This window comes from Capricornis sumatraensis, chromosome 13 (assembly GCF_032405125.1).
Source record: "Capricornis sumatraensis isolate serow.1 chromosome 13, serow.2, whole genome shotgun sequence".
NCBI lineage: Eukaryota > Metazoa > Chordata > Mammalia > Artiodactyla > Bovidae > Capricornis > Capricornis sumatraensis.
Window position 1 is genome coordinate 36,947,281 of NC_091081.1, and position 27,972 is coordinate 36,975,252.

At 35.0% G+C, this 27,972-nt stretch overlaps 1 protein-coding gene across 1 annotated transcript in view; it reads left to right on the forward strand.

The window, feature by feature from the left end:
- The window catches only part of ASCC3 (activating signal cointegrator 1 complex subunit 3), a 318,333-nt gene that overhangs the window by 173,807 nt on the left and 116,554 nt on the right, over positions 1-27,972 (forward strand). Inside the window, exons 14-21 of the mRNA XM_068985127.1 lie at positions 5,739-5,930; positions 6,242-6,466; positions 12,746-12,865; positions 17,561-17,725; positions 21,151-21,237; positions 22,092-22,268; positions 25,382-25,607; positions 27,232-27,386. Coding sequence (XP_068841228.1) covers positions 5,739-5,930; positions 6,242-6,466; positions 12,746-12,865; positions 17,561-17,725; positions 21,151-21,237; positions 22,092-22,268; positions 25,382-25,607; positions 27,232-27,386 — 1,347 coding nt within the window. The remainder of the gene's footprint in view (positions 1-5,738; positions 5,931-6,241; positions 6,467-12,745; positions 12,866-17,560; positions 17,726-21,150; positions 21,238-22,091; positions 22,269-25,381; positions 25,608-27,231; positions 27,387-27,972) is intronic.

The window sequence follows — 27,972 nt, forward strand, 5'->3', positions numbered from 1 at the left end:
TATCAAGATAAATTACTTCAGAAGGCTTACAGAGGTCACTAAATTATTTATGCCCTTTCCCATTACTCTTTCATTCAGGGTTTGTAACTGAGCTAAAGGTCTTGTGTTACATATGCATATTTTTTTCATCTTATGGAGTTAATTTATTTTCTTTTAATATCTTCAGTTTTTGCTGTCAGTCTTCCTTTAACCATGTATTTGTGTTAGTTTGGAAGTCAACTTTAGAAAGTGTTTATATTTTAACCTTATTCATTTTAAAAAGTAGTCACACTGATTTTCTGTGTCACAGTAACGGGAAAAGGTAAGTAAAGTCATAGAAGGAAGCTGGGGTGTGCTTTCACTGGGGGAAAAAATTTAGCATCCTCTGTGTGCTAATGGATTCTTAGCAGTTATCCATTCTGGTTTAGTTTTACTGAAAATTAAAGCCCTGTATGGTAAGTTGACTTGTGAGAACTGGAAATATAAAGTCCAGGAAAACCAATTTAGATAATTTTTGTGCTACTCTCTTGACTTCCTTTACCTTTTTACAGTTTAATATTCTTTGTGCTGAATTTCCATGTAGAGAGAGACTATATCCAATGGTGTTGGATCCCTGATGGCTTCCTCGTAGAATCCAATACTCTGTTCAGAGAATGTGAACAAGGTGGATTATACCCCTCCAGCCCTTCAGAGGCTACAGAAGCCTAAAAGCCTAGCCTCCGAGTAGAGCTCACCCTGAGAAGCCAGGTGGAAAACAACTGTTCTGATACTTGAGGAAGCAGCAGGCATCTTGTATTAATAATAAACAAGTTCAGCTCCATAACTCATGGGCTGAACCATCTACCTTCATTCATTTCTTCAGATGAAACTCCTGTAAAAAAAGCTTCTTATGTTTATATTCCTTTCAAGGGAAGATTTTGTACAACTACCATTGTGTGTGTTTGCATGTGAGGTTCAGTATGGAAAAACTGGATCGTGTTAGGCACACTTTTATGTCTCTTGCTCTTTTTGCTTAGTGATACATCATGGAATTCCTGGCAGTGGAATTCATCCATCAACATGGTACATGCATTTAAAAGTTTGGCGAATGAGTGGTCCTGAATTGCCCACTAAGGAGATTGTTCCAGTTTACATTTCCTGGAACAGTAACTTCCTCCTGTCTAACTGCCACCACCGAGCAGTGTTAGAATTTTTGAGTTTATGACAGATTAAAAGGCAAAAAAGATACTTCATTATTTTTTTAACTGGCGTTTCTTTATGAATGAAACAGCATTTTTCACATTTGCTATTTGAATTTCTTCTGTAAATTGCATGTACTACTATATGTGTTACAAACATTTTTCCTAACCTGTGATTTTGATTTATTTATGAATATTTTTACCATGATATTTATTAGTTTTTATAGTATTTGGGCTTTGTCTTGCTTATAAAGGCCACACCCACTTAATCATGATTTCCTCCAGCCCTTTTTAAATTTAATTTTTAATATTTATTATTAAATCTTTGATCCATCTGGAACTTACTACATATAGTGATGGTATTGGTTTGCATTCTCCTCGAGACCTTTCTGAGTATAATCTGAAACCCTCCATATACAGAGGGCAAGGAGACACTGAAGAAAGAGGCCGACCATTCTAGACTGGTGGGTCTCAGGTTTAAAAATTAAGGGAACTTATATACAAGTAGATCTCCAAACCTACCTGCTACAATCTTAAAAGTTGATATAGAAGCCTTAACGGGATTTAGTTACGTACAGTCAACACTGCATTTCTAACTAAAGGCTATGTTCTTGGCCAGCCTCTAGCATAGTGAAGGCAAGCAGAGTGCACATTCCAAGGACTGGGGAAAGGATGAGGCACCTCTGATTACCTGGGCCCAGCTCGTGGGTCAAATTGGTAGTCACATCTTTTTGATGACCTCCTGCAGCAAATGAGTTTCTGAATGTCTGTGTTAAGTCACTTCAGTCGTGTATGACTCCTTGCAACCCCATAGATTATAGACCACCAGGCTCCTCTGTCCATGGAATTTTCCAGGCAAGAATACTGGAGTGGGTTGCTATTTCCTTCTCCAGGGCATCTTCCAGACCCAGGGATCGAACCCATGTCTCTTACATCTCCGGCATTAGCAGGCAGGACTCCTTGTTTATTCCATTGATTGTAAAATTTAATGTAACATATAAAATTCTCACATTTGCCTGAGTTAGTTTCTGAGTTTTCTCTATTTCCTTGAGCTTATTGACTCTTCTCTGGTATCAAACTACTTTACTTATCCTGTTTTTATAGTATTTTTAATATGTGCTTGGGATAAGCATCATTATTCTTCAATTTTAGAATTTTTTTCCTGGATAAATATACAGGTGTATTTTTTAGGATGTACTTCAGTATCACTTCCAAGAAATGATGTTTACCTTTTAGTTAAGTTAATATATTGATTTACAGATTACATTAGTGACAATTGATATTTTTATCAAATCAGGTTTTTCCAACTCAAAAACAAAGCATATGATTTCATTTGTTGAGTATCCTTTGGCAGTGTTATGATGAATTCTTCCGTATGGTTCTACCTATTTCTTGCTTTTTTTCTGTTTTTTATGGCTTTTATAGATGTGATATTTTCTTCTCTTTTATTTTCTAACAAGTTATTGTTTATATATAGAAACCCTTGTTTAAAATATTGATTTGGGGGACTGTCACCTTTCTGAATTCAGTCATTAGTAGTTTTTAATTAAGTCTCAAGTTTCTAAGTAAATGTTTATTTCATCTGCAACTAATAATTGGTTTGATCTCTTTTGTTCTAGTATTTCTACTTTTTATGATTTTCTCTTGTCTGATTCCATTATTTAAGACATTGGTTAGCTGATTGTAAACAACTTTGCCTTGTTTCTAACTTTAATAGATATACTCCTAATGTTTTATGATTCAGTGTGGTTTAAAATCAATATTGTCACCTCTGCTCATTAAGATTGAATGTGGTCTGTTGTGAGCTTTCAGTGCCTTTACATCATCTAGGTTCTTTCTCCTTTGACTCGTTCATAAGCATGTTCATATAAATATATTCATAGGTATAGATAGTGCCCTTGCCTTCTGGGGTTTAATTTACTTAGTTGTGATATATTGTTTTAATGCATTGGCGAATTCTATTTTCCAAAGCTCTTTACTGTTTGGTTTAATGTTCTCAAGAGATATTTCTCTATTGTATTCTGTTTTCTGCTGCTTTATCAGGTTTTAATGTCAGTGCCATTACACTGCCTCTGTAAGATTAATTTTTAGACTTCTATTTCTGTGCTCTAAGGTCCCTAACTAACATTAGAATTAGTTTGTCTTTAAAAAGGATGAAAACCTAAATGTTAGACAGCCTGTAAATTTTCTTCCATTGCTCTTATAATTTTCTATCAGTTTTAATATAAATGTTAGTCACATATTTTCCTAGAGCAGATCAGGGGTCTGATCTACCAGGGGCTGTAGGAGGAGAGGGTTTAACTGTAGAGAAATAACAAGAGAATTTGAGGGGGTGTGTAAAGGAACTGTTTGTATCATTATCATGGTGGTTACACAGTTTGAACATATGCTAAAGTTCATAGAACTGTACACCAAAAGTGAAAAGATGATTTGACTATATGATAATTTTTTAAATAAGGTTTTAAAGCATACTTATCCCTGGATCTCTTTCCTAAGATTTCTCATTTATTTCTACTGTGAACTAGGCTAGATCAAAAACAGCAGCTTCAGATTCAAAGATAGTTGAGAAAGACCAAGCCAGTCTTACTTTAAGATTGTTGTCACTTCAGGTCTCTACTGAAGTAATAAAATTTTTTTAAAAAAAGCAACAGCACAGAATATCAGTAAGAATAGAGACAAAGGAGAAGTGACCCCTGGGACCTCTTTGTTGCTTACAGAGACCAAGCTGGTTGAACCCACCTGGTCAGGGTGGGAGGTGCTGTATCAGAACCCCATGATCCAGCTACAACCTTCTAGGAATATTCTGCACCACAGTTACATATTTCCGGGGTTCAGCTTCTTACTGTGTCGTGGTGTCACAAGTCAAGGCTTAACTCAACAGGATTTTGACTAAAAATCTGCATTTATAACAAGCCCATCAAGATATTCCATTTCAGGAGTCCACAAACAACAGATGCACCCAAAAGAGCCATCCAGCGGTATGATTTGCTCTGAATGTCTCTAAGCAGTATTTTTCAGTTTCCTCTGTTGGCTCTGAATGTTCACTCATGAATGTTAGGGGAGAAATGAAGTAGGTAAAATGTTTTTCTTTTTCTACCTTGACCTCGCAAAGGAGCTTTGTTAGATACTAGCAAATACTCCATAACACGGAGACCGAAATACTCCATAACATGGAGCCCATATTTGTGAGATTGATATTAACAAACACATCTAAAAGGATTAAAGTTAAGGCAGTATGATCCTTAACTTAAGGCCAGTGGAGCTAATCATAATGTGTGCATATAAAATTATTTGTAAGAGGCTGACCACACTGCACAAAAATGAAGTAATACTCTCCCCATGAAATTTTAAAAAGATAAATCTTTTTGTGTATATATTTCCAAGTTGTTATTTACTTGGCTGGCCACTAGATGGTGCGGTTTGTTAATTTATTCCCTTCCATTTTATATTCGAAGCAGATTTCATGGAGTGTGGTTTTCACAGATCATTTTCTTAATTATTATTAACTTAGAAGTTTCCAATTTTAAGAGATAGTCAGTGTGATGAAGTCTGTGCTAGAACCCTGTTCCCTGCCAGTGTAGTGCACCTTACATAAAAACTATGGAAAACACTCTTTCAAAAGAAGCTATCAAGATATTGAACTTGAAATTTTCCAAGCAACAGCAAATGAGCAGGATGTGGTGCCCAAACAGAAATTTTGAGCACTTATGTTAGTCTTTAATTTTGCAGAAAAAATTTCTCCATTGTACGATGAGCTGTCAGTGAATTTTAAAAGATTTGCTGTAGAACTTACACAAATTACAGATAAGTGGACCAGACCCCACATCTGAGCTCAGACCAGGCCAAAGACCAGCCTGCAGAATCGGGTTAGTATATTCAGGGCGGTTGTAAAGTTGAGGAGATAAGACAGGTGGCTAGTGCCCTCCTGTCAGAGATCAGCAGGAACACAGGTGTGAGGGGAGCACAGCTGGGCTTATTGGCTCATTATCGTAAGAAGGAGTGCCTGACCAGCGGAACCAGGGTATCTCCGTAAGGGGGAAAGGTTTCCAGGCAGTGAGTCTAGAACAGACCGTGTGAAGACCTCAAGGCAGGTGTGGATTTGTTTAAAAAAAAAGACCTTAGAGAAAAAGCCAGTGCTTGTGTCTGGCATGAGTAAGTGCAGTTCGGGGATGGGAATGATTTTTGTAGGTATGGCATGGTAAGGACTCGGACCTTTACTCTGAATGAGTTGGAACCCACTGAGAATCACGCTTACTTTTAATAGACTTCTTTTGAAAGAATACAAAAGGTAATGCTGATTGATTACAGGAAGAGGATACCTGAGTGAAAAAAACACTTGAGTGTAACTTCTTTCCTTTTGGATTTTGTGCCATGTTCAAGGTTACCTATTTTTTAAGATAGCTGAAATATAATTTTAAGTGATCTTGTATAACACATTTTATACTAAAACTTAGTAACACCTTAAGATGCTTAACCATAATTATATGCTCTCTTTGCTAAACTTATTCAGGAGACATGCTAAATAACAGTTGCTTTTAAATGCTAAATAACACTTTTATGTTTTGTTGCTGTCTACTCTAGGTGCAAAAGTCAAGAAATAGACAAGTACGAGAATTATTTCCAGATGGTTTTAGTATTCATCACGCAGGCATGCTTCGGCAGGACAGAAATTTGGTTGAAAGCTTGTTTTCTAATGGGCATATCAAAGTCCTAGTCTGTACAGCTACGTTAGCCTGGGGTGTCAATCTTCCTGCTCATGCTGTTATTATTAAGGTGAGAGCTTACCTTCCTTTTTGCATGGATTTGAGATATCTTAAAACAAACCTATGGATTGATTTATTTAGAAAATTATTGTGATTTGGCTGCTTCGGTGACTTTGAATGTTATTCATATAAGGTCAAAATTATTTTCTCCAAAAGAATCTAGTTTATATTGTGAAAATTTAACTCTATCACAGATAATGAAAGGATTAGTTAAAGTACACTTTTGAGATCTTGCCATATTTGCCTAATTTCAGTATTCAACTCATCAGGATTATATTTTTGTGTGTTTATGTAAATTTTTATTAACTTTCCCTCATCTAGGGAACACAAATATATGCTGCAAAAAGAGGCTCCTTTGTTGACCTTGGAATTTTAGATGTCATGCAGATATTTGGTCGAGCCGGAAGACCACAATTTGACAAATTTGGAGAAGGAATCATCATAACAACCCATGATAAACTCAGCCATTACCTCTCTTTGCTCACTCAACAAAACCCAATTGAGAGCCAGTTTCTGGAAAGCCTTGCAGATAATCTAAATGCGGAGGTAAGAGCTAATAAGCAAAAGGTTGGAATGGAATCATCAGCTTCAAGAAAGAACTAAGAAAAATAAAGGTTGAGTTGATTGCTATTTTGTAATATAAAATAATACATTTTATTTCATACACAGTCATGAGACACAAGAGGTAGAATGGTGATATCCTTGATTAGATCAGAGCAATAGAAAATGCAAATAAGAACTGATAACAACTCATGGCTAAAAGACTATGCTTTTAAGTCATGAGGTTTTGTGAAAGGACAGAAATCTAACCACAGCTATACAAACTAAGGAAATAGTAATAACAATTGTGTTCATATAAACTTTTATAAAGTTCATTATGAAGTATTTTATAAAGGTTTTATAAGATTAATAAAGCTCTTCTGTTTTAGCTCATTTGATTAACTTTTTTATAGAAAATATGATTGCCTAAATTGAGCTACAGTATTATAATTTATTTCTTTGTGATGTGTTTTTGTGTTAAGATTTAACTAGCAGACCCTGGAAGCCTAGGTTACATCTTAACTGGTAAAGAGGATAAACATTCTAGGGTTAAGAATCTGTGTGTCAAACAGTGAAGCGAGTTCTTGCTGTTCTTACGGCATTTTTTGTTGTTGTGCCGTCACTCAACACTTTTCTTCTTCCCATTCGAGTTGACTCAGTTTCTGAAAGTAGGTGGAATATAACTATTAAATACATGAATAAGTGGAATATTTGAACTGAAGTATTATAGAAATTTCACTTAGATCTATTGATCTTATCTACAAGTCTTTTTAGAGGATGAAAACACACACAGTATGCAATTCCTCTGTTAAGGAGGATATAGTCCAGAATGGGAGGAAAAGATACAAAAACACAGTGCAATAGTGTTGGTAGGTAATAAAGTTCTAAAGAAGGATTCAGTAGAAGGAGAAAACACCTTTGGCCCCAGCCTATCAGGAAAGGCTTTGTTCATGAAGGTGATAATACTTGATCTGGGTTCAGAAAGTTAGGTAAGGTTTAGAAGATCTAGTTGGAAGTTAGAAATCAGGAAAGATGCTGCTTTCTAGCAGCAAAATTATAAGAAAATAAAAAATTAGAAAATTAATTATGATGTAGGGATTGTCTCCAAAAGAAATACTATAACTCAGTTTTTATCCTCACTGCCTACTATAATGGCATGGTTTTAATAGTTAGGTCTTGGGTCACTAGGATCTATGATAGAATAGTCTGTTGTACAAAGATAGTATCAGTAGCAATGGACTGAGGCTGTGCCAACCTGCTGGGTACTTTTTGTATATTCTCTCAGTACTGATGCTCAGGAGATATTGTTCTCAGAGAGACAGATGACTGCCCAAAGCTCATTCAGGTACTAATTTTTGAAACTAGTACTGTTCAAACTAAAGTCTTTTTAACTACAAAAATAGTCTTTTTCTTGTAGCCTAGATTTCAGTTATATAAAATGTGGTAAGTTAAAAAAATAAATACATTTTTGTATATTAATTAACCTACCATTTGCCACCTTCTGAGACCAGGACTAAATATTTTCCAAAATGGCAGTAATCATTTCTCTTAACTACAATAAAAAGCAAGACTCTTTTATACAATGTTTCTAGAAAAGCATATTAAGAAAGCCTACATCTTTGTAAAGTTAGGATTATTTTCCTTGATAGCTGTTTGTAAGTGGTAGACACCAAATACTGATGCTTTTATGGAAAAGACACCTTGTCCTCAGGAATTGTTTTTCTTAGGGACTATAAAATACCATCATCAGTGAAACTATTTGGTCAATTCCTGAAAAGTTAAAAATGAATTGTAGCCCACAGATTCACCTGATATTCATAAGCTACTTATTCGTGTTTGTCATTTTCAAAAATGTCGACTGTCTAGAACCATAATTCCATTTAATACTATAAATGGCATTCAAATAACAAAACATATACCTTGAAATTTTTCGCTAATATAGTGAAGTATAGCCATTGCTAAATTTTCTTCATCTTATTTTGTCTACTAGACTAGTTCCCAATTAAAGTAAATTTTCTTCTTAAGGAAACAAATTCCCTTAAATTATAGTTTGAATGTGAAATTAAATTTGGCAATCTGTGGAAGCCAAGTGTGAAATTAGTTTATACAATGAGTGTGTGCTGTGCTCTCAAGGTAATGAATTTTTCAGTCTTTAGATTCCCAAAAATTTTGCTAGACTGTATAGCAACAGTGATCAACACCAAGGTCATGTTAGATTAGGAATGTTGCCCAGAATGCTATCCTTGATAACACTAGTTTAGAATAATTGGAGAAAGTATTCTATCAAGCAGTCATTTTAATGCAGACATTTTATGAGGCATCTTTGCTATTTGATCCCTAATCGGACTGACTCCCTAATGCTAACTAATGCCAAAAGGTCAGAAGTTCCAGCCCTATATGTACCATTTCCTTCTGCTCTGTTAGAAACACTGAAGCATGTTTGAGGCTTATGGAAATTTATTCAGCAGACATGACTGGGTACGTGTTCTGTGCCAGTGCCCTGTGGTCCACACTTTAAAATGTGTTCATCTTTCTGTAACTGTACGTACCTTCTTTGTACAGAGTTCCTCGCATCTACGCAGCGGCGCATGTACATATGCGCGCTCAGTCGTGTCTGACTTTTTGTGACCGGGGGACTCTAGACCCCTCAGGCTCCTCTGTCTATCATGCTCTGTCCATCTCCGCAGGGTATAATACAAGCACTTTGGATTTATGGCCTCAGCAGCCTGACATCCTCCCAGTTCTGACTCTGGTTACTTGCCAGTACAGCTCTTCTGCTCTAGATAGGCTCTCAGTCTGTTTGCTTCACCTGTACAGCACTCGTCTTCCCATGTTTAAATTAGGAATAGTATCTCTAGATTGTTGTGAAAAGTTAACGAACACCTGTGCCAAGTTCTTATTCAGTACAAGATTATACCACTTATATTACTTAATAGTTCCTTTGTGCTCAGCCCCGATTGTACTTGCTACCCACACAGTTTTCAGTGGAATAAATAAATGAATAGTGGTATAAATGTTGTTTGCATACATGTACTAGAGGGATTTATGTATGCATATGTATTTATATAAATATGATTATTACATTTGCTTGTTTAGTTTTATTTGATTTCAACTAGCTTTTTAAAAAGCACATACAAATAAGATAGCTATAATGACTGAAGTTTAAGTACATAAATCAGATACAAAATGACACTTTGAGCCTTCTAAATTACCAAAGTTGAAATAGATTATTTTTTTCCTCTTTTACTTAGCACTTAAAGCTCTGTTACGCTGTATACTAATGGCACTTTTATAAGTTATACATGTTAGGTGTTTTCCTTTAAAAGCATTTTTGAATACATATTGTGTCCTAGGCACTGGATAATGGTTTCATAGGTGTCATCTTAATTGGTTACATGTATCTCACCTAAGGGACTACAGAACTTCTTAAGATGAGGCGCCATGCTATATTTATTGCCATATCCATTGCACTTGACTTACTGGCTTCTTGTATGATTATTGGGATGAATGAATAAATTTCAGAGAGATACTATGAAAAATACTTGTTCTATATAAGCCTCCTATGCTAAGTAGCTACTGCTGCTGCTGCTGCTAAGTCGCTTCAGTCGTGTCCAACTCTGTGCGACCCCATAGACAGCAGCCCACCAGGCTTCCCCGTCCCTCGGATCTCCAGGCAAGAACACTGGAGTGGGTTGTCATTTCCTTCCCCAATGCATGAAAGTGAAAAGTGAAAGTGAAGTCACTCAGTCGTGTCCAACTCTTAGCAACCTCATGGACTGCAGCCTACCAGGCTCCTCTGTCCATGGATTTTCCAGGCAAGAGTACTGGAGTGGGGTGCCATTGCCTTCACCAAGTAGCTACTAGGAGACCACAAATATTTGCAAGTAAATTTTTATTGTTGTCACTAGGTGGCATTCAAGGATTAATCTCACAGTATGATGTACCATCATAACTTTGCATTTGTTTTTCTGAGTAGTCTTTTCCTTTCTGGTGAACATTTGAAAGACTTGTATTACTTGATCCAGGTTTTGCTACCTACTTGGTCTTTTCCTTTATTCTTATCAGTGCCCAGCATCAGCTAATTACCAATTATTGTTAATTTGCTGTCTGATTTTGAAAGTAATAGGAAGCTTATTTTATTTTTTATAAAATTTTCTACTCAGGAGTTATGTGATGTTATTTTTAAATATCTATAAATCATAAGGCAATTGATACAGTCCAACTCAAATAATAGAATTAAAAATGGAGAATGCTATCGGATGTCTCGCCATATTATCTAACTAGTTTCCTTTGCCTAAGCAGACTAGAAAATGTTTAACTGTGATGTTTGTAAATATTTAGGAAGTCTTGTAGAACTCACTCCTTAAATAAATTTTAATTCTTATTACACTTTGTTTTGTAGAAAGTCTTACAGTTCACATTTTAGTAAATGTATATGTTTACTTATACTGTGGTCAGTTTTAGTCATTTGTAAATATGTAATGTAAATTTATTTATTTTTTCCAGCTTTATGGAGTTATAATTGACATGACATTGTAAGTTTAAGGTTATAAAGTACAATAATTTGTCACACATATGTATTTGTGAAATGTTTACCACAATAAAGTTAGTAAACACATCCTTCACCTCATGTAATGACCATTTTGTCTGTTGTTATGATGAGAGCACTAAAGCTCTACTCTCGTATCAACTTTCAAATATAGAATACAATAGGATTACCTATAGTCATGATGCTCTACCTTAGATCCCCAGAGCGTACTTATGGGCCTGAAAATTTGTACCCTTTAACCAATATCTCCTCATTTTCCTTACCCCTCAACTCCTGGCTACCACCATCCTGCTCTTTGTTTTATGAATTTGGTGTTTTTAGATTCTGTATATAAAGGAGATCATACAGTATTGTCTTTCTCTGACATATATCAAGATAGTGTAATTTTTTAAAAAGATAGTCAGCATCTGCCTTGTCATTTATTTAGTTTTGGTCATTTATTTAAGGATGAATAGTATGATATTCAAATATGACAAATTGCTATATGTCATCTCCAACTAAATATAGTTAAGCCTACACATACTTATGTTACAAAATTAATTATGCAGAAAGTAAATTATAATAGAATAAAGCAAACATTAATGTTTATATTTTCTTTAATATTTTATGCTAAAATAACAGGATTTATTTTTCCTTCTTGTCTCCTAAAATTTGGTTATTTAGGGTGGAGACCATCAGTTATCCTTTGATTAAAGTATTATGATGTAAAAATTTTTTCAGTTACAAATTCAGGAAAAATTCAAATCTGAAGTGGCATAACTTAGATAAATTTGTTAATTAAAATGAACACTCTAAATAGAAGCAAAATGACTACCTATAGATCCAGTGGCTAAAAAAATGTATTTTTAAGAACATTTTTCACTGCAGTTCTGTGTTAAGATCATTTTCTAGCAATTCTTTTTATTATACAGATTTTATATGTTATCATTGTTTTAAAATGATTAACTTTGGTTTCATTAAATTACCATATTATAAAGTTACATTAAAATGCAATGTTAAAAATTTCAAAATATAATCTAAAGAAATACCCAGTGTTTATTATAATTCAAATTTATAAATAACTAATTTTTCCATAAGTTTACCAATAAAAAGATTAAAACCATTCCCTGTTCTTGTATGAATTTTGAGGTATATATGTTATTAATATGTATAAATCCCAATAAAATATTTGTGCCAAAATTATTGCATTTACCATTGTATTTATATTATATATTTATACTAGCTATGCTGCAAATGGGAATCATTAGAGGAAAAAAAATTAGTGTTATACCCTTTGTTATTTTGGTGATGACAGTATACAAAATCACAATAAAGAGGGATAAAATCATCAATATTATGTTTTACTTGTGGTACAGTTACATTTAAAACTATCAATAATGTTGTCACATTAAATGAAGCCAAGATTTAAAAGAAACAAGAAGAAGAATTAACGAATACAAAAATGTTTTTAATACTATATAAAATTAAACTCAAACAGGAAAAATAATCCAATGCAATAATAGTAAGTAAGGTCAGTTTTGGCAGGTAGCATATCTAATGTACTGTTCTCAAATGAAGCAGGGCTGATTTTTAGTTAATTGGAGAAATGTCATGGCCAATTATTATGCTTACTTTCTTTTAAATACATCATAGTGATGCATTTTAAAAACTTAGCTTTTGACAAAAGGTCCTTGATGCAACGTTTATATTCAACTTTAATGCATTAGTTTAATTTTTGTTATATTTTTGATTTGCAGATAGCTCTGGGAACAGTTACTAATGTGGAAGAAGCAGTGAAGTGGATAAGCTACACTTATCTTTATGTACGGATGAGAGCAAATCCATTAGTATATGGCATCAGCCACAAGGCTTATCAGGTAAAAAAACTCATTTATTAAAAAGAGAAAGTCAGACCTCCTTTTTAGTTCTATAATCCTTTCATAGTATGAGGATAAATATTTGCTACTTCTGCCTCATCTGAAAAGAGTTAGGTAACTAAGAAAAACAGAGCTTTAATCTTTTTTTAGACAATACTAATGTTCAAGCTGGATTTAGAAAAGGCAGAGGAACCAGATATCAAATTGCTAGCATCCATTGGATCATCAAAAAAGCAAGAGAGTTCCAGAAAAACATCTACTTCTGCTTTATTAACTATGCCAAAGCCTTTGTTTGGATCACAATAAACTGTGGAAAATTCTGAAAGAGATGGGAATACCAAACCACCTGGCCTGCCTCTTGAGAAATCTGTATGCAGGTCAGGAAGCAACAGTTGGAACTGGACATGGAACAACAGACTGGTTCCAAATCGGGAAAAGAGTACATCAAGGCTGTATATTGTCACTTTGCTTATTTAACTTCTATGCAGAGTACATCATGAGAAACACTGGACTAGATGAAGCACAAGCTGGAATCAAGATTGCCGGGAGAAATATCAGTTACCTCAGATATGCAGATGACACCACCCTTATGGAGGAAAGTGAACAACTAAAGAACCTCTTGATGAAGGTGAAAGAGGAGAGTGAAAAAGTCAGCTTAAAGTTCAACATTCAGAAAACTTAAGAATATGACATTTGTTCCCACCACTTCATGGCAAATAGATGGGAAGACAATGGAAATAGTGTCAGACTTTATTTTGACTGCAGCCATGAAATTAAAAGACGCTTACTCCTTGGAAGAAAAGTTAACCAACCTAGATAGCATATTCAAAAGCAGAGACATTACTTTGCCAACTAAAGTCCATCTAGTCAAGGCTATGGTTTTTCCAGTAGTCATGTATGGATGTGAGAGTTGGACTGTGTAGAAGGCTGAGCGCCAAAGAATTGATGCTTTTGAACTGTGGTGTTGGAAAAGACTCTTGAGAGTCTCTTGGACTGCAAGGAGATCCAACCAGTCCATTCTGAAGGAGATCAGCCCTGGAATTTCTTTGGAAGGAATGATGCTAAAGCTGAAACTCCAGTACTTTGGCCACCTCATGCAAAGAGTTGACTCATTGGAAAAGACTCTGATGCTGGGAGGGATTTGGGGCAGGAGGAGAAGGGGACAACAGAGGATGAGATGGCTGGATGGCATCACTGACTCGATGGACGTGAATCTGAGTGAACTCTGGGAGCTGGTGATGGACAGGGAGGCCTGGCGTGCTGCGATTCATAGGATCACAAAGAGTCGGACATGACTGAGTGACTGAACTGAACTGAAAATCACTGCAGATGGTGACTGCAGCCATTGAATTAAAAGATGCTTGCTCTTTGGAAAGAAAATTATGACCAACGTAGACAGCATTTTGATAAGCAGAGACACTACTTTGCCAACAATGGTCTGTCTAGTCAAAGCTGTGGTTTTTCCAGTAGTCATATATGGATGTGAGCTGAGAGCCGAAGAATTGATGCTTTTGAACTGTGGTGTTGAAGAAGACTCTTGAGAGTCCCTTGGACTGTAAGGCGATCCAAGCAGTCGATCCTAAAGGAAATCAGTCCTGAATATTCATTGGAAAGACTGATGCTGAAGCTTAAACTCCAATACTTTGGCCACCTGATGCAAAGAACTGACTCATTTGAAAAGACCCTTATGCTGGGAAAGATTGAAGGCAGGAGGTGAAGGGGACGACAGAGGATGAGATGGTTGGATGGCATCACCAACTCAATGGACATGAGTTTGAGCAGGCTCTGAGAGTTGGTGATAAACGGGGAGGCCAGGCGTGCTGCAGCCCATGGGGTCGCAAAGAGTCGGAAATGACTGAATGAACTGAACTGAAGGAAAATTAATTTTATCCCCTGTAATTATTTTACTGTCTTTATACCTCTTTTCTACTGATACTAGTGATCTTTTTGTTGTCAATCAATTTAGTATTCAGATGAGTTTCCATTTGATATTAGTATTTTGCTATGATTTTTTTTAACTATATTTTTTGAATTTAGTTTTTGGAATAAATCAGACATGAGGAAATTATAGACCACTTTCTATAATAGGGTGATGTTATATACAGTATGTTCCTCTTATCAAGTCCTTCTAAGTTCTTGTTCCTAAGTTAATAGATAGCATCGCTGCTACTGCTAAGTTGCTTCAGTCGTGTCTGACTCTGTGCGACCCCGTAGACGGCAGCCCACCAGGCTCCCCCATCCCTGGGATTCTCCAGGCAAGAACACTGGAGTGGGTTGCCATTTCCTTCTCTAATGCATGAAAGTGAAAAGTGAAGTCGCTCCATCATATCCAACTCTTTGCAACCCCATGGACTGCAGCCCACCAGGCTCCTCCGTCCATGGGATTTTCCAGGCAAGAGTACTGGAGTAGGGTGCCATCGCCTTCTCCAGGTAAAATGTCTAGGATAGTTGAATTGGGCAAAAAGGGGAGAGTAGTATGTGTAGTAAGTATCTGGCCATTATGTCATTATGTGGAGAGAGAGATTGTGGTGTTCCACCCAAATCTCCCTGCAGTACCGAGGTACTTCTCCCAGCTGCTCGGAGACAGCTGCCTATTGCAGGTGTGAAACCTATTGGGAATTTCCTCTGGCCAAAGGGAGCTACTCTAACCAATGTTATGTCCCCTCCTGGGGCAGCCTAAAGCAATTACTGGTTGACTTCAGAATACAAAGGCTTCCTTGCCTTCACTCAGGACAACATTGAGGACTATCCCTGGTGGCTCAATGGTAAAGAACCCTCCTGCCAAGCAGGAGACATGGGCCCGATCTCTGGATCAGGAAGATCCCCTGGAGAAGGAAATTACAACTCACTCCAGTATTCTTGCTCGGGAAATCCTGTGGACAGAGGAGCTTGGTGGGCTACAGTCCATGGGGTGGCAAGAGTCAGACACAACTGAGCAACAAAACAACAACTACCAGCTCTAGAGCATCTTATAAGATCAGCTGATGCCTCTGTTCAACAACTCCCTCTGCCCACCTTGCCTCCTTCACTGACTTACGAGTGTTCCAAGAGCCTCCCTAGTAAACTTCCTGCATGTAAATTTTCATCCCCAAGTGTTTTCCTGAGAACCCAACCTATGACAAAGCATATATGGTTGAAATGCATATATTTTCCAGTTTTCCCTGGAAGGGAAAGTAGGCTCATTAATGTCGCACTTACCTGGTACTCGATCATTTTCTGTTGTTCTTGGGAAAAGATCTGCAGCTCAGTAAATTCTTTGTTTTCTAACCACAGGCAAAGTTACATCCATCCTAGCTGCCATGGAGTCAGAATAGATTTTTAGAAACCAGGCTCACTCTCAAGATGCTGTCACAGATGGACATCTCATTAGATTTTCTAGAAACAACCACAACCTATGTGTTTTCTGACCTATGTGTTTTTATTACTCAAGAAGAATTTACAGCTATAAAACTCATGTGAACTAACACAAATAATGTAATACTTTGATTCTTTTTAGTGGTTTAGTAATATGTGATTAATAACATGGTTTTATAAAGGTAAACCTGAAACATGTAGTATGTCACTTAAAGAAAACATTTAAGACTTTTTTGGGACTCCCCCAGTCGTCCAATGGTTGAGACTTTGCCTTCCAGCGCAGGAGATACAGGTTTGATCCCAGGTCTGGGAGCAAAGATTCCACAAGCCTCATGGCTGAAAAACCAGAACATTAAAAACAAATAAACAAAGGAAAACCCCACAAGCAATATAACAAATTCAATATAAGACTTAAAAAGAAAAAGACTTTCTGTATTTGCTAGTATGACTCTTGATTCCACCTTACTTCCCTACAGTTGATTTTCCTTTGCCTCATTTTTTTCTGATTTATTCATCTGTTGTAGCTATATTTGGTGCATGAATAAGTTGCTATAAAAATCTGTTAGAACAAATAGTAGGAGTATTAACTCATAAATTGATTTCAGAAGTATTTTATACTTCACCTCACCCACTTTAGAAGGTCATACTTCACTTTATTGCTTGTGGCCAGACTGCAATCTTCAGGACTTGGTGTGTGTGCATATATGTGTGTCTATATACATATATTTACACACACATATCTTAGTAATAAGAACATTTGTTAATATCTAGTGTTAATGTCCTTTCTGCTTAGAAAAATACTGCAAAGTGGTTTTCCCATCAACGGTTATGAAAATTGTTAGAACACTAAAACCATGCTTTTGAAAGGATAACTTTTCATTTATTTTTGTATACCCTTACTTCAGCAGAGGAAATCATTCTCACTATCATTTCTTGAAACAGCTGATAAAGCAGGACTATGATTTGGTATTTTACAGTTCTTATTTATTTTAGTGTGGGAGGGAGAAAACAATGATTTTTTTCATATATCTAATTTCTAATCATGATTAATCTTAAAGATTATAAAACTACAGAAATTTTAGATTCTAAAATTTACTATCCAAAAATAATATACAGATTGATAATTTTCATTAATTTTAAAAGCTTTATTTAATGAAATAAAATATTTTCTAATTGTTTTAACTTTTAAAAAATGTATTCTTTTAACATTGTAATAAAAATTTATGCTAAAGCATCAATAGAAACATTTAATTTCCATAAATTGATATACCTTTGCAAATGATGATTGTCTGAACAATTAGTCAAGTGTTTTATTGGTGTTTGTTTTTTTTTTCCCTATAGATTGACCCAACATTAGCAAAGCACCGAGAACAGTTGGTCATTGAAGTTGGACGGAAACTAGACAAAGCTCGGATGATTCGTTTTGAGGAGCGAACTGGATATTTCTCCTCAACTGATTTGGGTAGAACTGCTAGCCACTACTATATTAAATACAACACTATTGAGGTATTATACTGAGTGGAGCAAATAGAGTAATATGTCTGTTTTTAAATGTATATACTTTCTGGAGTTCAGAATATAACATTACTATAGAAAAACAAAAGCTACTAATGGAACAAAATTCATTTAACTTTTAGGAATTCAACAACATGCACTCAGTAAAAATAAGGAAAAAAAATAGGACTTTAAATATTCAGGACCTTCTTGCCATCCTGTTCTGTGAGTAGATGAACCCAAGCCGTAGATGAACACAAGCCTAAAACCATTGAGCATATTAGACCTGGTGAATGAATGCCTGAATGATTTAAAGTGGGGGCTGCTGGCTTATTGATGTCCATGAATAAGAAGTTGAAAAATTAATTATAAATTATTGAGAAACACTGACCAAGAAGAATTATAAAAACTAATAAAAATATTAGGGCACTCAGCTGTACTATTTGGACAGTTTAAGAGATTACTCAAAGGTAATTTATACTACACAGTTGTATCCTTGCCTGTTGCCTTTTAATGTAATCTTATGTAAGGTAGGGTACCACCATAATATCGACAGTTTAAATAGTACATGCTTGTCTTCATGTGTATTTATATACCTATATATGTACCTTCATTGGAGAGGGAAATGGCAGTCCACTTCAGTATTCTTGCCTAGAGAATCCCATGGACAGAGGAGCCTGGTGGGCTATATATAGTCCACGGGGTCACAGAGTCAGACATGACTGAGCGACTAACACACACACACGTACCTTCATGTATTACTACGTGGTAAAACTTAACAGTGATTACCTGTGAAGAGAGGATTTAAATTTGAATGGAGGGAAGTAGATCAAGGTGAAATTTTACTCATTGCTCTTTTGATAGAGAGAAAGTTTGAATTTTCTATGTTCACTTTTATTTTGTTCTTAAAATTGTTTCTTAAATGAAAAAGTAATAGAAATCACTAAGGTGAAATTTCTTCAAGAATATGAACACGAAAGCCTGTATGACAGTTTTGTACATGTTAAATGTTTTGTACTTAAAGCCTTTGACTGTGTGGATCACAATAAACTGTGGAAAATTCTGAAAGAGATGGGAATACCAGACCAACTCAACTGCCTCTTGAGAAACCTGTATGCAGGGCAGGAAGCAACAGTTAGAACTGGACATGGAACAACAGACTGGTTCCAAAAAGGAAAAGAAGTACGTCAAGGCTGTATATTGTCACCCTGTTTATTTAACTTATACGCAGAGTACATCATGAGAAACGCTGGGCTGGAAGAAGCACAAGCTGGAATCAAGATTGCCAGGAGAAATATCAAGAACCTCAGATATGCAGATGACACCACCCTTATGGCAGAAAGCAAAGAGGAACTAAAAAGCCTCTTGATGAAAGTGAAAGAGGAGAGTGGAAAAGTTGGCTTAAAGCTCAACATTCAGAAAATGAAGATCATGGCATCTGGTCCCATCACTTCATGGGAAATCGATGGGGAAACAGTGGAAACAGTGTCAGACTTTATTTTTTTGGGCTCCAAAATGACTGCAGATGGTGACTGCAGCCATGAAATTAAAAGACGCTTACTCCTTGGAAGAAAAGTTATGACCAGCCTAGATAGTATATTCAAAAGCAGAGACATTACTTTGCCAACAAAGGTCCATCTAGTCAAGGCTATGGTTTTTCCTGTGGTCATGTATGGATGTGAGAGTTGGACTGTGAAGAAGGCAGAGCGCCGAAGAATTGATGCTTTCGAACTGTGGTGTTGGAGGAGACTCTAGAGAGTCCCTTGGACTGCAAGGAGATCCAACCAGTCCATTCTGAAGGAGATCAGTCCTGGGATTTCTTTGGAAGGAATGATGCTAAAGCTGAAACTCCAGTACTTTGGCCACCTCATGAGAAGAGTTGACTCATTGGAAAAGACTCTGATGCTGGGAGGGATTGGGGGCAGGAGGAGAAGGGGACAACAGAGGATGAGATGGGTGGATGGCGTCACTGACTTGATGGACGTGAGTCTGAGTGAACTCCGGGAGCTGATGATGGACAGGGAGGCCTGGCGTGCTGCGATTCATGGGGTCGCAAAGAGTCGGACACGACTGAGCGACTGAACTGAACATCTGCTTATGCATATAACATGTTTCAGAAAACATTTTCGTATGCTTAATAGCTTTTCCTCCCTTGCCACATTTATATCTTGTGTTTCTACAGCACTTTGTGTGTGTGTATGTGGTGTGTGTGTGTGTGTGTGTGTGTGTGTATGTGGTTTGTGTGTGTGTGTGTGTGTGTGTGTGTGTGTGTGTGTGTGTGTGTGCTCAATCATTCAGTCATGTCTGACTCTTTGTGACCCGGTGGACTGTAGCCCACCAGGCTCCTCTGTCCATTGGATTTTCCATGTTAAAATACTGGAGTGGATTGCATCACCTTCTCTAGGGGATCTTCCCAACCTAGGGATTGAAGGAGCATCTCCTGCAGCTCCTGCATTCGCAGGTAGATTCATTACCATTGCACCACCTGGGAAGGCCCATATGTCACTTTGAAAGTGTGAGTCACTCAGTCATGTCCGACTTGATGCAATCCCATGGACTGTTGCCTTCCAGGCTCTTCTGTCCATGGGTTTTCCAGGCAAGAATGCTGGAGTTGTTTGCCATTCCCTTCTCCAGGGGATCTTCCCAGTGTGGAAATCGAACCCGAGTCTCCTACATTCCAGCCAGATTCTTTCTTGTCTGAGCTGCCAGGGAAGCCCCATATAGCACTTTAGGTTTCTTCAAAGTCTTTTAACATATATTATCTCACAACTGTGATCTCTTAGTTCCTGAACCCACAGCATTTCCCTCAGCTCTCTACAGCTTTCATCACCTGCTCAGGTCCACTTATTTGTCCATTTGTCCACCTGGTAGTGTGTTGCTGGCAAACTACATCTTAAGCCTGTTTGCAGCTCTCTTTCAGGAACTCTACCCTTTTTGCAACTGTGTTTTTATTCTGATCTTTTTCTTTGTGATTTTCTGAATTTCTTTATGCCCTTACTAGCAATATTATGATATCTTTGCCAGAATCTTCAGGTTACATATTTTTTAGTTATCCCTCCATCAATTTTATGTGATATATGATCAGCTTAAAGTCAGAGAATGGTATAGATTTCCATATGCCCATGATGAAAATGAGCCAAAACCAGAATGCTATGCTGAACATTGTTTTAGATATCTATTGTAGGCCTCATTAACTGGTTTTATTGATTTTTTTTTTCTTCTAAAAATCTTCTTTAGCTAAATATTCTTTTTAGTCTTTGGTGACTTTAATAATTGTTTAAAATTATGATTTGGAGCAGTGTGCTGCAAGCATTGTAACTCTGCATAGTCTAGGGCTCAGATGTTCTTTTAGAATGTGTGATTTATAGTCAGGGTTTTAATTTAAAATATTTTACTAGGCCTTCTATTTTAATCAAATGTAACACTTACTTTGGTAGACCTTCAATGAACTCTTTGATGCTCACAAAACAGAAAGTGATATTTTTGCTATCGTCTCCAAAGCTGAAGAATTTGATCAAATCAAGGTAAGATTACTTAAAGCTTGAATTAAGTGCATATATCATATATGTGCATTTATAAACATTTACAATAAATTGTTATTCCTGATACAATATAAACTATATGACACTTCACATTTTGAGTACCAGCCATGTTGTTCCATTTATCAACAATGTCCAGTATTATAGATTTTGATAGTATTTCATACCTGACACCATTCTTTGCTCTCTATTGCAAATCAAATACAATTTAAGTAGTTTTATAGTAATGAAACTATCATAGAATTTAGTGTGTAGATTTTGGTTTATTTGCAATGTAAGGTTCACTGAAGAAAATATAAAGGACATGCATGATTCAGACTTAGATATGAATATTTCTGTACTCATATTGTAATTTAATCTTATTAACAGTGAAAACTTTAATGCTTTGAATGATAGTACTTCACACTTTTAAGCTATGAATGTGTTATACCATATAAAAATATATGACTGTAATGAATGCATTTGAAGATAATTCAAGTTTGCCATAATCCATTTGGGCAGAGGTTTTACTCTGGTCAAATAAAAAATGAAATCTCATCAATAGAAGGATGGTGAGGTCAGAAGATTTAATTTTTGTGGCATATCAAATTTTTATATGTCAATGGCAATTTTAATATTAGTGATGAATAATAAAATGTAGTTGTTATCAGCCTCAAGGTAGTTTTTCATTGTATTTTATTAGTTGCCTATGAAAAAATTGCTTTTATTTTAGTACACAAAAGAAAAATGTTGAGTAATAACATGGAAACTTTTAGAACACATGTAGTATGGTTTAATTTCAGTGTAAAAATGTTAAATAAGTCAGCCCAGATAATTCTATAAAATCATGATTCTTCCAGGTCAGAGAAGAGGAAATAGAGGAGTTAGATGCCTTATTAAGCAATTTCTGTGAACTCTCAGCTCCTGGAGGTGTAGAGAACAGTTATGGGAAAATAAACATCCTACTTCAAACTTACATCAGCCGAGGGGAGGTGGACAGTTTCTCCCTCATATCAGATTCTGCATACGTTGCACAGGTAAAAATATTGCTCCCTTTCTGTTTTATCTTCCTTGATTACTTTTAGAGATTCAAGGAATTAATTCATGCTATAATGTATTGCTTCATGATTGACATGCTGTCAAATTAGCATTTTATCTTAGAACCTGTTCTGTTTAATTTGTATGTCTTTTATTCCATTTTATGCTATTAGATCAGGAACAGAGGTTAGATTTGGTGGTTATTTCAGCTTTTTTTTTTTATGTTGCTTTTGTTTATATTTTAGCATGTAAAAATATCAGTATCTGACTATTTTTCTGTTTTAAATGGTCAAGTTCATTTCTTTTACTTAGAGCAACAGTACAAAAATATTTCAAGCAAAAAGAAAACATTATGGAAACTTTGTAGCTTTTTTCAAAAGTTAGAAATACAAACAATTGTTTTTAACCATTAGACAGAGTTTAATAAATGTACCTCATATCATATATTCAGTATGATATATCATTTATTTTAAAAAAGTGATCTTCCCTACTAAGCTGATTCTTATAAATTGAGGGCTGAAAGAAAATTAATCCATAAATTGCCGCTCATTAAATATTTAGTTTTTAGAATTATCATAGTATAAAATGTTGTAATATTTATGTTTTTTATATTTAAGACCTGATACAATATATAAAGTAGATTTGTGTGTGTGTGTGTGTGTGTGTGTGTGTGTGTGAGTATATACCTTTCAGATGAGAGGTTTTCCTTCTAGGGAGAAATATTTACTATTTCTCAAAAATACTTTTTTCATTTTTGAGTAATGCCTCTTGTAGGTTAAGCAGAATAAAACATTAATCATCCTTTAAATATAGAAACTATTGCATTATGTGGTTTCTTGTGTAATTTTGTTCAAAGACTTAATATAGAAAAAGTGTGTTTGTGTTAAATGAATTAGTGTTAATAACTATGTATACACCAGAGTGCTTTGAAATAACTGTAAACATGAAATATTTACAAACGTAAACCAAGATACATTAGCAAACAATTTGAATGAAATGCAGTAATTTAATCAAAGTAACCAAGAAACTAGATGATGACTTCAAGTATAAAGTAAATATGGATGTGGTGAAAACATCTTTTTTTCATTTTGCAACTCATATGTTTCTGCCATGGAAAAATATATGTATTCTTAAAAGCCTAAAGCTCTAGAAGGAACCATTGTTTTTAAAGTCTTTTGTTTTACCTGTTTTTCTGAAAGATAATATATTGTCATTTTATATATCTAATGGTTTTGTATTGAAATATTTAATGATTTAATGAAAAGGCAAAGTTTTACTGCATTCTGGATGGATAATCTGACCACATTTCTGCTTGATTCAAGATTATGAAGATATTATCAGAGATTGATTTACAAATTGCTTTACAGTATAAAACTCATGGTTTCCTCATGATTGGTACCCAGAAAGTCAGTCTCAGAAGGTTGAGGATGTATCTCAAGGCATCCCTGGTTCTTCTTAAATAGCTGCTATTGCTTTATCATTCTTGACTACGTTAAAGAAATTTTGTTGAGTTTGGGGGTTTTTTGTTTGTTTGAAGTTTAAGCCATTACTAGTTCTACAAGCACTGTCAGATCTGTAAAATGGTACTTCCTTCTGTACTCCTGAAGCTTTCTCTCAGCCCTTAAAATAAATCCTTAGTTTTTTTATTCTATGGTGTTATAAAGGAGCCTGTATCTTCTGCATGTTAGAGATTTTGATCATTGTTCCCACCCAATTTGTATCATTCCAGATTAAAATGTCCTATTTGTATTATGTTACACAGAATTTCTCTTTCCGTTTCTTTTAGCTTTTAGGGAACAACCATAGGCTCTGAAATATTACAACGCATTTTCAAACACAGTTGAAAAAATTAGCCTGACAGTTTTTAGAAGAGCATCTGGGCATGCTGTAGGAATACCTACTTGATAGCTATAATAATAAAAATATTCAATTTATTTATCATTTTAATGCCTAATGAGAGCCTCCTTTCATTTTTGAACGATATTAGAGATAGCCTCACATACTTCTAAATACCATTTGTTTTTAAATTTCTAATACTGAAACAAATAGTCAAATTTATCAAAAGATGAATACTTTTTATATAAAGTGTAAAACCAAAGCCCTTAACTCTTATAATTATTTTTCAATTCATAATTTCAAGCCATATCATGTTTGCCATTTTGCTATTTAAAATCTCACTATTTTTAATATATTTTTATGATTTTGACCAGATTTAATATTCCTCATTTTCAAATTCACATGTTATTAGATATTATAGATGTCTCTAAGTTCATGATTTTTAAAATAATCTTCCATAAAATGATCTGAAAGTTAATAATAGAAGGAAGCAAAACAAATGAAAACTATGTGAAAAGGGCCTCAATCATTGTGTCTTTCTGTATGTCTGTGAATGAGGTTTTCCTCAGATCACTGAATTTAGAATCTTGGTGTTAACTTTGTTAATGTTTAGATCTAGCTTTCAGAAGATACTCTGACACCAACTTTCCAAATTATTAAAATCACTAAACTTTAGTATCTTCATCTATAAAATCATAATATCAAGACCAGTCAAATGCCTTTGTCATAAAAATTAAATGAGATAATACATATAAAGCAGTGAACACATTGGTTTGTTAGGAAGCCATTAATATGGGTAGTTGCACTCATCAATATTTTTTGTTGTTCTTTTCTCACTAATTTTTCTCTCTGACTGGATCCCAAATCTTCTGCTTTTCTCCAAATAGCTTTATAAATTTGATCATTACACTATGTACCCAAGGACATCCACTGCTGTCTCTTAGATTCTAAATGGTTTCAATAAGCTCCTAAATATTTTGCATGCCTTTTGTCTCATCTACTTCATTCCTGTTTAGGGAGATGTGATGTGGAACTTCCTAAGAACTTGGAAATAAAGCTATTCTTGGAGAATTAACCAGAATAACATCCACATAAAAGGATCGATTATTCTTGTGTAAAAGTAATAAAGATAATTAGAGGTATATGAGGATAGATGTTGCCCACAATTAAAGGATGCAGTTTGAGATACTTTTTAAACTGAGTCTAAATAATAATTTCATTGATAAATTAAAAATGACATTGGACCTAACCACCAATCCCCCTTTTCATTCTTCAGAATGCAGCTAGAATTGTCCGTGCTCTTTTTGAAATTGCTTTGAGGAAACGTTGGCCTGCCATGACCTACAGGCTCCTGAATCTTAGTAAAGTCATTGACAAGAGGCTTTGGGGTTGGACTAGCCCTTTGAGACAATTTTCAGTCTTACCACCACACATTCTAACAAGATTAGAAGAAAAAAATCTTACTGTGGATAAACTGAAAGATATGAGGAAAGATGAAATAGGTAAGAAGGAAGCAAAAATGTTTTAATGTAACTTTTACATGCAATTAAAATATTTTGCTTAATGTTACAAAAAGCATTATGAATTTTCTTTTTACTAAAGATAAACTTACCATTTTATTTGTTTTTTAATTGATCTAAACTCAAGCAAAATTTAAATTTTTGAAGTTTAAATTTTATGTAGTTACTCAATGAGATTACTAGTTAAAATGGAGTTTAGGTTGTCATGCCCTTGATTATTTTACAAATACAATCTTATATCTGTAAAATCTTATATCTGTTTACAGCTACAATCTTATATCTGTTTACAGCTACAAATAATGAGAATTAGTTAATGACATTTATTCTCAAATTATTTCTTAATATTTAATTCATTTCGTTGCCTTTTGTTATGTGTATCAACAGTATTTCAACAAAAATAGTATGTCAACAATACACTGCACAATTCTTCAGATCTAAATGAGCCTCATCATTACATATGTATAGATCTTTAAATACTTTTGGTATCAGTGTGTAAATAGTATTTGGTCTTCTATGCTTTTCACATAATACTGAAAAATTATCCCTGCATGTCTTGCCATGTGCCTTAACATTCTATTGAACAAACATGGATTAGGTAATGTTTCAGATTCTGAATAGAATAAGCTTTACGCATAAAGAGAGGCAGGCTGAGAAGAAGAGGGGTTTGGCAAAAGGTTCATAGATACAAGGAGAGGCTGGGATAGTTATTTCCCCTGTGCAATAAGAATACTTTAAGATGGAATGAAAAAAGGGAGGTATCAATAAAAATAGAAATTGAAAATATGAACTAGAAAGTTGGGATTACTCGCATTTTCTAATGTAAATATTTTATTAAAATAAGAGGAATCACTTTAGTTTCAAACTTTAGTGTACAAAAAACATTTTGGTTTACTTATAAATGTGCTTTAAAAAGATTATATTATGAACCACCAGGACACATAAGAAATACTGATCCTATTAAAAATATAACCTATTTCCACTTAGTCGCTTGAATTAGAGTAGGAAAATGTTTCTAGGCAGTCACGTCTGTGATCCCCCCAACGCCACCCTGGTGCTTTCATGCATATCTATATTTCAGGATCTCAGCATTTAAAATATGTGTATATAAGTGGTTAATTTTGTGCTAGATTGGCCATATTTTATATTTTATCTGTGTTTCCTGGAAATAGGCATGTAAGTTAGTTGTGTTTGATTACTAAAGCATTTTCCATCATGGTTATAGAGTTCTGAAATAGGCCTTGAATAAATTAATGACTGATTTCACAAAATACTAAATATTTCTATAATGGGTCTTAGACTGACTAGGAGAAAAGTAGAACTGTTTATAGTAGTTTAAAAACTATCAAGTTTCAGTAATTTTAAGAACCCTGTTAATAGCTGAAAAAAGAAAAAACCCTGACACTGGTTTTCAGAGCTATGAATTGCTAATTCAAGTTAACTATTAAAAAATATTCAAACATGCCAGGTCAAGAATGTCAACCATTCTACATAGCAAATCATAAAACAAGCAATAAAATCACCTTCTCTGAAATCCCATTTACAAGTCAGATTTTATTGCTTTTTTCCTGTCTGGACACATTTCTTCTAACTGATGTTTTCCCTGCAGGTCACATTCTGCATCATGTGAATATTGGGCTCAAGGTCAAACAGTGTGTTCATCAGATTCCTTCTGTAACAATGGAAGCATCCATTCAGCCCATCACACGGACTGTCCTCCGAGTGACGCTTAGCATCTCTCCTGATTTCTCCTGGAATGATCAGGTAGACATGGAAAACACCTAATTCTGCCTGCATTAAGGAAAAATGTCTGTACTCCAGGTTCAACTACACCTCCCTACATCTGTCCTCAAGGCATATAGAAAATCCTTTAAAAAGAATATCCATTGAAGAATCATTTAAAACATTATAGTAGTATTTACTCTCATCCTCAAGGTAAGCATGTGGTATAATAGATGAATAATACGTCAACCAATGAGACACCATCAGAGAATTATAGGAAACCTAAAATTTCACGTGAAACAATGGTATAGTGGTTTCAACTCCATAGTGACTTTGCTTAATTCTATCCTCTTTCATTTTTTTTCTAGCTCTATGTACTCTGTCATTTTAACATACTTAAAATTCAAAATTCTTCATGCTAAAAGAGCCCTTTTAAAATCCTGATGTTTCTCAAACTATCATTCGCTTCTTCACTATTAGACTTGTAGAAGGAGTAATCTACATTTACCACCTGGTCATCTGATTCCCACTGAGACAACTACTTCAGTGATCACCAAAGACTGATTGCCATAATAAATAGCCTTTCCTTAGTTATCTTCCTTATTTCCATGAACGTTAAGTGCTATAC